Raw genomic sequence first — 12215 nt, 5'->3', positions numbered from 1 at the left:
TATATTATTGTCAAAATATTTGTTGTATTTTAATATAATTCAACTGCTATTCATCAAAATTCAATCATATTTTCCTGTACACCCCAATCACCCCAATCACCCCAATCAGACTGCAATTTTCACCACGACTGGCATGCGTGCCAAATTTCGAAATCTTACCAGTATCCCAAGCACCTCCTTTTTGCGACGAAACACGTACGATAATAATAATAATGAACATTAGAATAACAATATGTCTTCCGCTCCGACTACGTCGGTGCTCGGGCCCTAATAAACAATAAACATACTAACAACACACAAACAGTAAGAATAACATCAACAGCTTATGAGCCTGAAGGCATAATAGTTTGCTTCCTGTTTTGCTCAGATTTCTTGCAAAAGTCTAATCTTAAAGAACATCTTTAAAAATGAAGGCAGCCACAAACCTCCTAATAGTCTCATTTCTTTATAGTAATATTACTAACTAACCAAACATATTCTACTCTTTGGTCATTCATGTTTAACTTCCTGCACCTTTAGTTTTTGATAGCAATGCTATCAAGGCAACAAATCTCTGCATTTACTATAAAGTGACTCTGATTCTGTCACAGCGATACATAATTCATGCCTTCCATGTCAAACCAAATTGCTATTCGAGTGTATTAACATAAACATGATGCAAAAAAAAAAAAAGGCTCTTAAGTGACCTAACAAAGACATATTGCTGCAGTTGCAATGAAACCATCACTTGATCGTACATGCATAGGGGCGAGGAGCTCAACCAACCAGAAACCACATGGAAACCGATGTGATACTGAGCAGATGCACTAAGTCTGACCGTACACTGGCTCCAGTGCAGCAGAGGTTAGCAGAGGCATGAGCAGGGCAGAGAGAGGAGGACAATGAGGGATAACAAGGTGGGATAAGCCCGTTACGCTTCCAGGATCCCCTCTGAAATCCACACTTGAGTCAAGCACAAGAATGTCAAAATGTATGTAATACAATCACAACGCCCTATAATCTGGGTCACAACAAGCAGCAGGCCACAAATTAAGTTGCTCGCGTTCTAACAGGTGACACTTTTTGAAAAGGATTTTTAGAAGGACTATTACTTTGTACTGTATCATAAATAAGCAATGTGATAAGTTTCTTTAGACAGCTACTCCTATAGCATAAACAAACCAATAATAGGGCTAATCGGCAGAATAAAATGTGTAGATTTGCTGATTTTCTTTCTGTTGTAAACTGAATGTCTTTGACAAAATAAACTATTAGTCTACTTGGGCACTCGGAAATAGTGATCGGCATTCCACACAGTTGTATGATATTTTATAGACCAAACAACGAATCAATGATTCTAGAAAACAATTGTCCGATCATGAAAATAATCGTACGGTGCAGCCCTAGCTCATACAGCTCTGTCCACACTAAGCCACTATCCAATAATATGGCCACTGGTTATTTTTTGTATCAGTGAGTCAGAGAGAAATATTATATTGTCAATAACCAAAGACATATCACTGAATTATATCCAGGACTTAGAGAATACAGCTGCTTCTCTTGTGAACAATAAATAAACGCCATATAACAAGTTTACGCAACACATTTGGAGACACAGAGGGAGAAGTCGTACAGATAGAGCTGCAGGAACATTTTTTGAGCAGCTACAACACTGTTGTTCATGCTTCACATCACAGCAATCATACCTCTGACCTTGACACTCCACAGCGTCAAAGCAAACACAGAGATCACCACCGACTCCGAGATGATTGATGAGCTCTCAAACAAAGGCCTCGCCTATATCCTCAGCACACCACAACAGCACCGGGCAGACGGCTGTGTCACACTGCAGCTACAGCTCTGACGGTTTCCACATAAGATCCTACGGCCGTGTTTTTATTGAGTCTGTGCTCATTTGCATGTGTTTACAGCGGGGCAGTGATATGTGAGTATCTATAATATCATCTCTTACATGCTTAGAAATGATGACAAATTGATCAGGAAATAACATAACAATAATAACTACCACACAACCAGCAGTGACTAATATTTGCATTTTAATGATAATCTAACTTTCATTATTCAGAGTTTCAGTCACTGAAGTTGTAATGTCATCCAACATGTGCTACCCTTTGTCGTGACTTAGGGGTGTGTCCAAAATATAGCAGCCTAGTCATAACGCTCTTGTCCATAAACTATCATTGGAACATTAACATTATCCTGAACATATTAGCCCTTTCATATGGCTTTGTTATCCATCTGGGGAGCTCTGATAGATAGAAGTTTATACTCAGGCATTTGACTTTTTCTCTCATTTTCCATGACAGGAAACTTGACAAATTGTTTTCCAGGTTTTCTGGTCGCGTGGGAACTCTGCAATTATGCAACCCTCCTTCAGCGGAGTAAAAAGACAAACATCTCATTAAGCAAGTTAATTATGACAGTTGAGAAAACAAAGAGTACTTAGAGGGCATATTCAAAGTTACCAGATATGTAGGATTTAAAACCATAAAACCTGGCTTTGCAAAGGCATGGCTTATATAAGAGAATTAAGGATTTAGATAAGAGAGAGGAGGTTTCTTTAGAAAGTAGCACCCGAGGTCACAATATCTTTTTACCAAATACTGCAACATCGATATTGCAACGTTATTGTAGGGTTATCTACGTTTACTAAATATTCAAACAATAAATTTTTATATAAATTATCATCTTTTATGTGGATATAATGACTAAGTGGGTAAAGGCAAATAATAATCACATTCCAACTACTGCACTTCTTCTGTCCATATGACACATCCTGTGTATGTAGCGAGCGTCAAGTGACATAACACTATGCAGCCGGTCAAACTGGTCAAACAGACAAAGCACAAGAGCTTCATTGGGCTGCGTGGACTCTTTAGAAGGTAGGAATACATATCTTGATTCAGACTAGTGCTTATCAGAAGGAGGCCTCCCCACAAAAATACAGTCAAAGCTCCACTTCCTTTGAAGTCTGGGGTTGAAAAGGGAGTCCTCCCTTTTTGTACGAGGATTTATATGGACTGAAAACCTTTGTTGCAAGTGGAAAAGGTAAATCTTGTAATAGGTAAAGAGATAACTTCCCTATAGCTAAGACACCGTCTCTGTGCTCCGCAGGTTGTGTGAGGTTAAGCAGAACTCCATGTCACACACTTGGGCTGAGTCTCAAAGTTCACAAGTACCTATAATGAATTCAATATATTATTTAATGATTTTTTTTTCCTAACTTTCTCAGAAAGTGTAGCTCTCAGAGACTATTACTGAAAGTGCTTATTGCAGAGGACATTTTCTTTTTCAAAATACAAAAAAACGTGTCTACTTCAAGGTACTGAAGTGATTCTCCTGGACACCAGTCAAGATGTGGGCGAACAAACAAATAACGCAAACAGTTGGAAGAGTCAAGAGTTCAGATTATGCCATCTGCTCTGAGAATGCCTTCAAATTCTTTCTTTCTTTGGCAGAAAATTCAAAATGAAATACGATTACCTCATCTAGACTTTTGATTTGATTAAATATCCACTCACTATAGCTGGCTGTAGTGCTGCAGATTTATGCCAGACAAGTTTAATGGCCAGCAGAAAGACACTATTAAGAGGATGGACGCCCACACGGGAGCCACCTTTTCAGCAATGGTTTACCCGGCAAGGCAAGAAAGCCTCCTTTGAGCGGGCTTCTTTCAGAATGAGAAATAGGACAGATCAGTACATATCAAAATGGGGACATGTTTCTCATGTCTCATATGAATTAAAGTGGATGCATAAAAAGGTAAGATGCATTTTTCAGTGTTCCTTTTCTGGAAACTGACATAGAAAATGGAAATAACTATAAAGAATTGAACATTTTCCCTGTGCTCTCAATCTATTTTTTGTCTTGTGTGATTAATATTTATAAGATAAAAAACAAGAAAACAAGAAACAATGCCTTGATTTTTAGATTTTAGATGCACAGTTTTAGATATTAAAACTCTTCTAAATGTTTTACTAGTGAGTGGAAGTCTGCCTCTTACTCCAAAGAGTGTCTGTCTGTTTGTATCCACCCTCAGCTCCATACGTTGTCCTCTGTCCTTACAGATTTACTTCTTTAATTGGATATTCTGTCATTCTTGCAATTCAAACATCTGCATCTCCCTACCCCTGCTACGACAATGTTTAGCACACACAACTTATTAATGGGTGCCATCCATGACTCGGAATGATGACCACTGTTAAGCAGAGGCCCGTCTCCCAAATGAATAATCAATTCATGAATGAGATGAACATACGACCATGAGGTGCCGTGATCCAATCCTACGGACAAGCTGTTGACTTTCCCGGTGCACATAGTGACACTGATTTAGAGACACACACAGTCTCTAAATTGCATTTCACTGATATTGTACAGAACAAATTGTTAATTTGGTTTGCTTGCTAGATGAGAAACATTCATTGTTATAATTTAACTATTGATTTTTAGGGCTCCTGTGCAATATATCAGGTCTTGTGCCGTACTGTGTTTCAACTTCAAATATATTGACGCAATACACTTCATGTTAAAGGGTAACTTTGGTATTTTTCAACCTGGACCCTATTTTCCCAAGTGTCTATGTGAGTAATCGGGACAACTATTTTTAAAATTGGACGGTATTGAGGGAGAGCGGCTGCCTTCTGCATTGTACTCCCTCAATACTGGACCAATTTCAAAAATTGTTGTCTCCAATACTCACTTAGACACAAGAACATGGGAAAGAGACGAATTGTAGCGCAATCATTTAAAACTGTTTAATATTACAACAAACGTTAGGCTCCCTCTCTGCAGCAGTTTATAAAGTGACAAAGTGTGACACAAATCCTACAAACACATGAATTTGCACTTGCGGGGACAGTCTCTGAGGACAGATAAGGTATCCAAACTCAAAGGCTTTTATAGACATTTGCTACAAATGGCTACGAGCAGGAGCATGTGTAAAGGACTTGTTTTTGTGAATGCAAAGGGTTGGCTCTCCAGCGGTAGTGGAACCACAAACTTGGATTATCCCAGTAATGAATTAGCCTGTGGGGAACAGCCAGTCTTATTTCAAGAGGGGTGACTTCAGCGCACTACAGGACATAAATCAACCAAATGCTTCATATAGATTTAGAAATGTGCAGAAAGGTGAGTGCATTATTGAGTGTTTTTGTGTGTGTGTGTGTGTGTGTGTGTGTGTGCGTGTGTGTGTGTGCGTACTGTGCATGATTGAAAGTATATGACACATTATAAGGAATTATCTGTATTAAAATATCAGTTTGACAACATAACCTTAATTAGTTTGTGCAAGTCATTCAAATTACCTCTAAATGTAATAAAAGTAAGTATAAGCACTAAAACCACTTCTATCCTCTGTCAGTACAGTAGACCATCTTTAAATTCTTAAGACAGCTCGATTACTGATTAATAAGATAGGCTTCTAAAACGGTTGATCATTTCCTTTAATGCTCTCCGAGTTCAGCTGAGCCCTCCCCACTACTCTTGATGCTTCACTGACGCTGTCATCTTTGCCTCGACTCTAAACTTGCTTCACTAAAGCTAGAAATCACAGAGCGAGTCCCTGAATCTGTGATGTCCCTGGGATTTAGAATCAGAGGCTTCTCTCTAGACTGTGGGTGGAACGCTGATGTTTCAGAGACATAAGATACGACATACTACCTCTCTCTGCCTGGAGCTGGGGGACACTACATGGGGTCACTTTATCTGCTGAATAAGTTGTGTCTAAGACTGATGCTGTTGGTTGTTATGAATACTTTCTGAAACTAAATTTACAATGTTGAACATTTATCTGGTATTGAGAATTTGGTATAACTATATGGCAGGAAATTGCATGTAATATTGCATACAAACTGTAATGATAAAGTGGATGGTCGGTGCAATGCAACAGATGCATTAAATCAGAAGAAAACAACTTCTTGCATGTTACACACAAACTCAACATATCATCACGTTGCGATTCTATTGTAGGTCGATAGATAATTAATTTTGCCGACAAGTCCCTATTTCTATACAATCCAATTAGAGCCCACAAAAGAGGGTCATACTCACATTTGCATGACAATATAAAAATGCTCCGATAGTTGTGGTCATGAGAATTCTCACACTGAAAAAAGAGGTCACAGACTAACAATGTACCATTCATTGGTATGTGTTAAAAAAGTCTCTAGAATGCTCCACTCAAGAAAACCATGTTCCTGCACTGTAAAGTTACACCACTTGCTCAGACCCAAATGGCAGACATAGTTTAGCGTTAGCTAGTGAAGAAAGATGAAGCGCTAGCAACGACAGAGCGGGCTACTTTTCCTTTAGCGCTAAGTAGGTGCAGCCCATAACAGGGAAAAAAGAAGAGTGACTGTTTGAGTTACGTTTCTCAGAAGGACAGAAACATGACTCCACTGTGAAAATTGTGTTGTTTCGTGTCAGCTAACGTTACATTTGTAAGTAGGCAACTGTTTGCTAGCACGTCAGCCATTGCGCTTTAGTAAAGTAATACTCTCTCAGGAAACCGCGATCAGCTTGTTGTGGCGTTTTTCTGCCCTCTAGTGGTCAGAAATGTATTGCAGTCAAAATCAACAAAATTTACAGAGGAGCTAGTGTTTATTGCTTGTATGTGTTGTGTTGTGTGAGTGCTCGCGTGCACATATTGCTGCTACGCATGTCACATTTTGCAGGCTCAGTTATAAATAATAAGTTAGTAATAAATGAGTTTGTATGTGTCAGTGATCTCAAATTCCCTCCTCCAGCGGTTCAAAGGGATTAGCTGAAATGCCACAGTCCACAGAGGCAGCTGTATGAAAATGCAAAGCCTACAGCTACATTACACTTAGCATTTCTGTCTATAACAATAGTAAACAAAAACTAAATATGATACAATGACAGTCCACCATTAAATGTTATTGATAACACTGTTTGTGAAGAGGCGAATATCGCTCTCTCTCTCTCGCGCCATTCTTCTGTCACGCTCATCTATGCACACCATAGACCTAATTCCTGGTCTGATCCTAACTCATCCACTTTTCATTAAAATGTTCTTCAATTTTTAACATCCACATCTTTCGCTTTTCCCATGAAATCACTCAAAGTTACAGAGAATGACACTAGATCAAACATGACAAAAACCACCAGAGTCAAGGCCCTTAAAGCTTATAAAGCCATGTCCTATGAATTACACTTTAAATACAATGTTAAAGAACTTTTAAATGCGCTACACATCCCTGTTCGAGCATTTCACAATTTATTCTAAGGTTGGTTATCGGGTCTCCATTTTGATAGTTTTATTTCAGTGGATTTACACTTTCAAACCGACAGATAACAATCTTACAACTTCTGCCAATTACTGCCTTTACATATCGGTTATTTCGATCAGCCTTTTTGAGGGATTGATTAGATGCAAAAAAAGCATTAAAAAATGTATTAATTCTAAAAGATTGGGTCATTCGTATTGTACATTCCTAAATTCCGCAGAGAATCGGGCCTTCAATGCTGTCTTCTGCCGTGGTACCGCGTGCTGTGGCGTGATGAACGGCGGCCTTGTGAGGAGCAGCGTGGTGTATTATACAGTGTGTCCCCATAAATCGCCTGCTGTCCCTTCTCAAGCAGCAGCAGAGCCAAGCCTTTGTCTACCATCAACCTGCACCAAACAGCCAAAACACACACAGAGAGACAGAGACAGACGAAAGAAAACAGAGAGGCGCAAAGGTACAGAGAGATACTGGAGGGACACACACACACAAACACACACACACAATATTCCCTGATTGCCAAACAGGCTTCTAATTAGCATCTTGGACCATCTGCCTAGCAGTATCCCTTGCATAGTTCAGTGCTGTCATTTCATTACATCTATGTGTTTTATTAGTGCTTCCTGCTTTGTTTACAGCAGTGAAGGAGAAAAGACTGCAAACCTTTTGACTTCTTCAAGATCTGACAGGAGCAGAAACAAAAGAGCCCTGCGAGAAAATTATAGTTGAGACGGATAACAATTAATGTTCTTTTCCTCTGCCAATACAAACACATATATATCTATATATGACACTATAATATAATGTTGAACGGAACTCACGCGGTTTCCCTGTCAAAACGTCAGCGTAACATTCAAAAGAAAACAGATGGCTGTCAGCGAGTGGAATATAAACAATTCTCATTTGTAAATGTACTTCTCAATTTGATATCTCAGTCTGTTTGTTTACAAAGACAAATGTTTGCATCACACCTGAATGCAAATCAACTGGAAGACTCAGCTGAAGCTTCACCTGAGGACACACCGTCTATCTCGACTGTGCCACGCACACACACCACACGCACATGCCCATACATCTTAAGCCCTCCTGACGTGCTTCAACCACAACATAAATTACCTGCTGTCCATTAAATCACTGCACTGAAGTGAAGCGGGAGAAATAAACAGGGAAATCGTGTCCTCAGTTTGCTTCTGGAAACCCAGAGCTCACGCAGACCGGTCATCAGACCAATGGTGAGTCATTGTTGTTGTTTTAACCCAATTTCTGGAAGTCTTTTTAACATTAAAAGGGCTAATCTAGGCAGAGGGACAGAAAAACGGCAAGATACTGAACCCCCCCCCCCAAACAAGAAACAGAGGCAAACCACAGAGAATGTTGTGATGTGTGCAGCTCCTTGTTCAATTGTTAACATGTCATTTTATGGCTAAAAGCCCCAGAATGCATTGCAAATAGGAAATGGCTTTGAATCTTACTGTTGTGTCTCTTTTTCAATGAATTTCTGAGCAGAAAGTGATGACTGACAACAGCTCAGGGATTGCATCTCTTACAGCAAGAGGTCTGTGTCGTTAAGCCCCGCCGGCACTCGTAAGCAGTGGACGGGCTGTGGTAGCAGGAGTAAACACAGCCGACGTCAGAAGAAATTCGTTTGGTTGTGGAAGGACCAAAGGTGCCTTTGCTTGGGTCGCTCGTCTGGTGTGTCCTCATGCTGCTGCTGAGCATAATTTAATCAGCTCCGTTAGTAAGAAAGCCATAAACAAGACCAGAAATCCTGCAAGTGCATTAATGATCAATCTAACTGCATGAAAAAGCCTCATCTTTGCAGCCACATTGCTCAAAACACTCCCACTGCACCGCCCTCGACTCTGCCGACCGATGAAGGGTTTAAGAGCGGGAAATGGTTATTGTTGGACTCAAATTGGCGTTCCCATAGTAACCACATGTTGTACGGGCTTCACACATTAAGGAGAGGAAGCTGAGAGTCAGGATGTTACCAGTTCACAGTGACTGAGGATGTTTTTCATTCACTAAAACCTTACACACGCACGCACGCACACACACACACGCACACACGCACAGCAGTATAGCCCGAATGATACTGAATGTTTTGAGGCCGGTACTAGTATTTAGTTCAGGAGCGGCCAACATGAGATTGAAAGTCAATGCCTGACTGTATTTTAATAACTTTGTGAAGAGACATGGAGGAGCAGTGTAAACTTCAACTTTGTAATGTATTATTCATCATTTCTGATTTATTGTCTATCGTGATTCATTTGGTTAAGCCTGAAGCCACCCTAAAGTCCAACATGATGGACATCAACTGGACAGCGCTGAAATGTGATTTTCCCCACCCAAAGGCATATTTTGATGTATGGTCAATATTAGAAGAAGGCCTTCTGGTCATCATTATATTTATTGTTATCCCTAAGTATCAATCCAATACTCCTACTCTCTTCTTCCCCACATTTTAAACACTGTATGTATAAACTCACTGCAAAATACCCTAAAAACTGAATCAGTGGCCCACCGTCACTGAATGAATGTACCTGGTGTGGAGGAGGCACATAAGTGTGGATAGAGAAACAGTCTTTAATCTGCATCAGTCACATCATAATCAATACTTTATGCGCTTAATAAGGTCAGTATCTGCGGCAATATACCGATCCAGTGCATCGGACTGGTTGCATACATAATTCAATAAATAATGCATCCCCATTAAAGATCCATAAGGAACCATGGAAGGAGAAGATTTGGCATAAGCCAAAGATTAGAAATTACATTCAAATCATTACTGAACAATATATAGTACTCGACTATAGTACATACATCCAGACAACCAGTTGAAAAGGCCACAGAATCTCCCTCTCAGTATCTCTACACAAAAGACAACATACTAAGTGCACGGGTCATCGTGTCTCGCCTCTGTCCTGGGTGAATACTAAAAGTACTCCTATGCCTCTCTCGCCAAATATGTAATGTATAGCACAGGTGCTGCCCTGCCGTTGCTGCTGGGCTCATGTGTTTAAGGATGGATGTGCTGACTGTGAGAAGGGGGGAGGTGGGAGGAGGAGACGCTGCTGCTGTAGCAGTGCATCAGCAGAGGTGAGACTTCAGCCACTACATCACAGTTTGCAGACTGGGAGGGAGGTGATGGGGCATACTGTTAGATACACACACTTAACACTTATAGCACTAAACCTCTTGTTTTTGTTTTGTTCTGTTGTTACCAGTGCTAGAGTGGTTTTAAAGCCATCCATGCTGCGGTGGTGTAAATAGTCACATGGTGGGTGGGGGGGGGGGGGAGGCCACAGCAGTGTACAGGCAGAGACTAATTGTCTTTTGAAGTCAAGCCTTCTCTCCGAGCGTTCATGGTTGAAGGGCAGCTATGTCGGCCAATCTTACCCCAGCTGCCTCTCACACCGCCAGAGACACACGGACCTCCAGTGGGCTCCAGTGTGTGTGTGTGTGTGTGTGCGTGTGTGTGTCATTAGTGCTGACCCAGATGCTCTGAAACACTGACTGTCCTGTGACTGCATTACAGTCCCTGAATAAAACTCCCCTAAGCTTATTACACAGAACGAGAACGTTTAGTAACCTCTCTCATAGAAATGCAAACAAAATCAAAAAAAAAAAAGCCCATTGCAGAACAAATGGGAAGTGAAGTTTAGATGAGAGACAAAGTTGAGGGTCGAGACAGCTCGTCGTGAGTCCAGCTGCGGAGGAGAAGCAGAGGTGCAAGGTATGTGCAGTGCAATGTGACCAGAGAGACAAAAGAGTTGACTAGCGTCAGGCTCAGGTGGAAAGATTAGTGGGTAACAGAGTCACATCACATACAAGCAAAAACCTGCCCCGTCCAGCATCAACACCACAGATCATCCAGCGCGGTCAGTAAAGGGGATCCTGAATAATAGACGTTTGGACATTCTCCCCGACTGCGCAAATTCCAATGCAATAACAGCCTTCTCTCTGCATGTCACAGCGTATGCACAGAGCTTAAAGATGCATGGACCACGTTTTTTTTTCTGTTCTTCCTAAGATGAAGCAACCTATTGAGCCATCAATAAAAGCCTGTACGTGAATCCTGCACCCAGCAGCACGAAATGTGCGGATTACAAAACGCTGTCTGTTTGAAACAAAAGACCCATTCCCCCCCCCCCCCCCCCCCCGATATGATATGCATGTTCCTAACTCATATCACTCGCAACGTAGTTGTGACAGAGGCTAATGCAACACATCAGCATGTGTCTCGTTGCGGCAGACACCTCGGCGGTGTGCTTACCCTCTGCGGACACAGCGCACCGGACAAGAAGTGAAAGCATCCCCGCGGACAGCAGACAGTTCGCGAGCATCCCCGCTGCTCCGGCTCGCCGCCTGGTCCTCGCACACCTCACTTCTCCTCCGGCATCCGTCCTCCGCGCCGAGCGCCCGCCGGGGTCCGCTCGTCCGGCTCCGGCCACTACGGGGTGACCTGCCCGCCCACCCTTCAAACCGGGAGCCATATCCAGTGGATAAGTTGCTGAAGTTTCGGTCGTAAATAATACATTGGATCAATCCTCGTGCGTGAACGGGGGGAAAACACACAGCGGTTCCCGCGGTCTCGTCGTGGTGTCCAGGGCTGGAGGAGGCGGGGTGGTGGTGGTGGTGGGGGTGGGTGGGGGGGAAAGCGGCGTTGAAGGGAAATTTAGAAATCCGCCCTATCGCTCCGCTCCGCTCGGTCCACCCATCATCACCGAGTGGCGCAGGGAGGCGCGCACACTTTGCCAAAGGTTTGACATTTAGCTGCTGGCGGTAACCCGCCTCGTACAGACCTGCTCAAGATGGATGACAGGCATTTGGGGTTTTGCTCGGGCGACGACTAGCCGCAGATTTAAGGCTATGGAAGCTGCTGGGTCTTTGATTTACAGTCAAACACCCCCCATCCGGTCAAACGGAGCGAATTAGCCTCTCTGCTGTTAATTGTCGGGAGAAAGTGGAGGC

The 12215-nt window shown here is 42.1% G+C and overlaps 1 protein-coding gene across 1 annotated transcript in view; it reads right to left on the bottom strand.

Moving 5' to 3' along the window:
- Nucleotides 1–11737, bottom strand: part of kiaa1549lb (KIAA1549-like b) — a gene marked incomplete at both ends in the record, with an annotated part of 53097 nt that extends 41360 nt beyond the window's left edge. The window contains one exon of the mRNA XM_079172342.1: nucleotides 11518–11737. Coding sequence (XP_079028468.1) covers nucleotides 11518–11737 — 220 coding nt within the window. The remainder of the gene's footprint in view (nucleotides 1–11517) is intronic.
- Between the last annotated feature and the right edge of the window lie 478 nt (nucleotides 11738–12215).

The sequence above is a fragment of the Pholis gunnellus genome, assembly GCF_910591455.1.
Source record: "Pholis gunnellus genome assembly, chromosome: 1".
NCBI lineage: Eukaryota > Metazoa > Chordata > Actinopteri > Perciformes > Pholidae > Pholis > Pholis gunnellus.
This window is presented reverse-complemented; position numbering and strand designations above follow the sequence as displayed.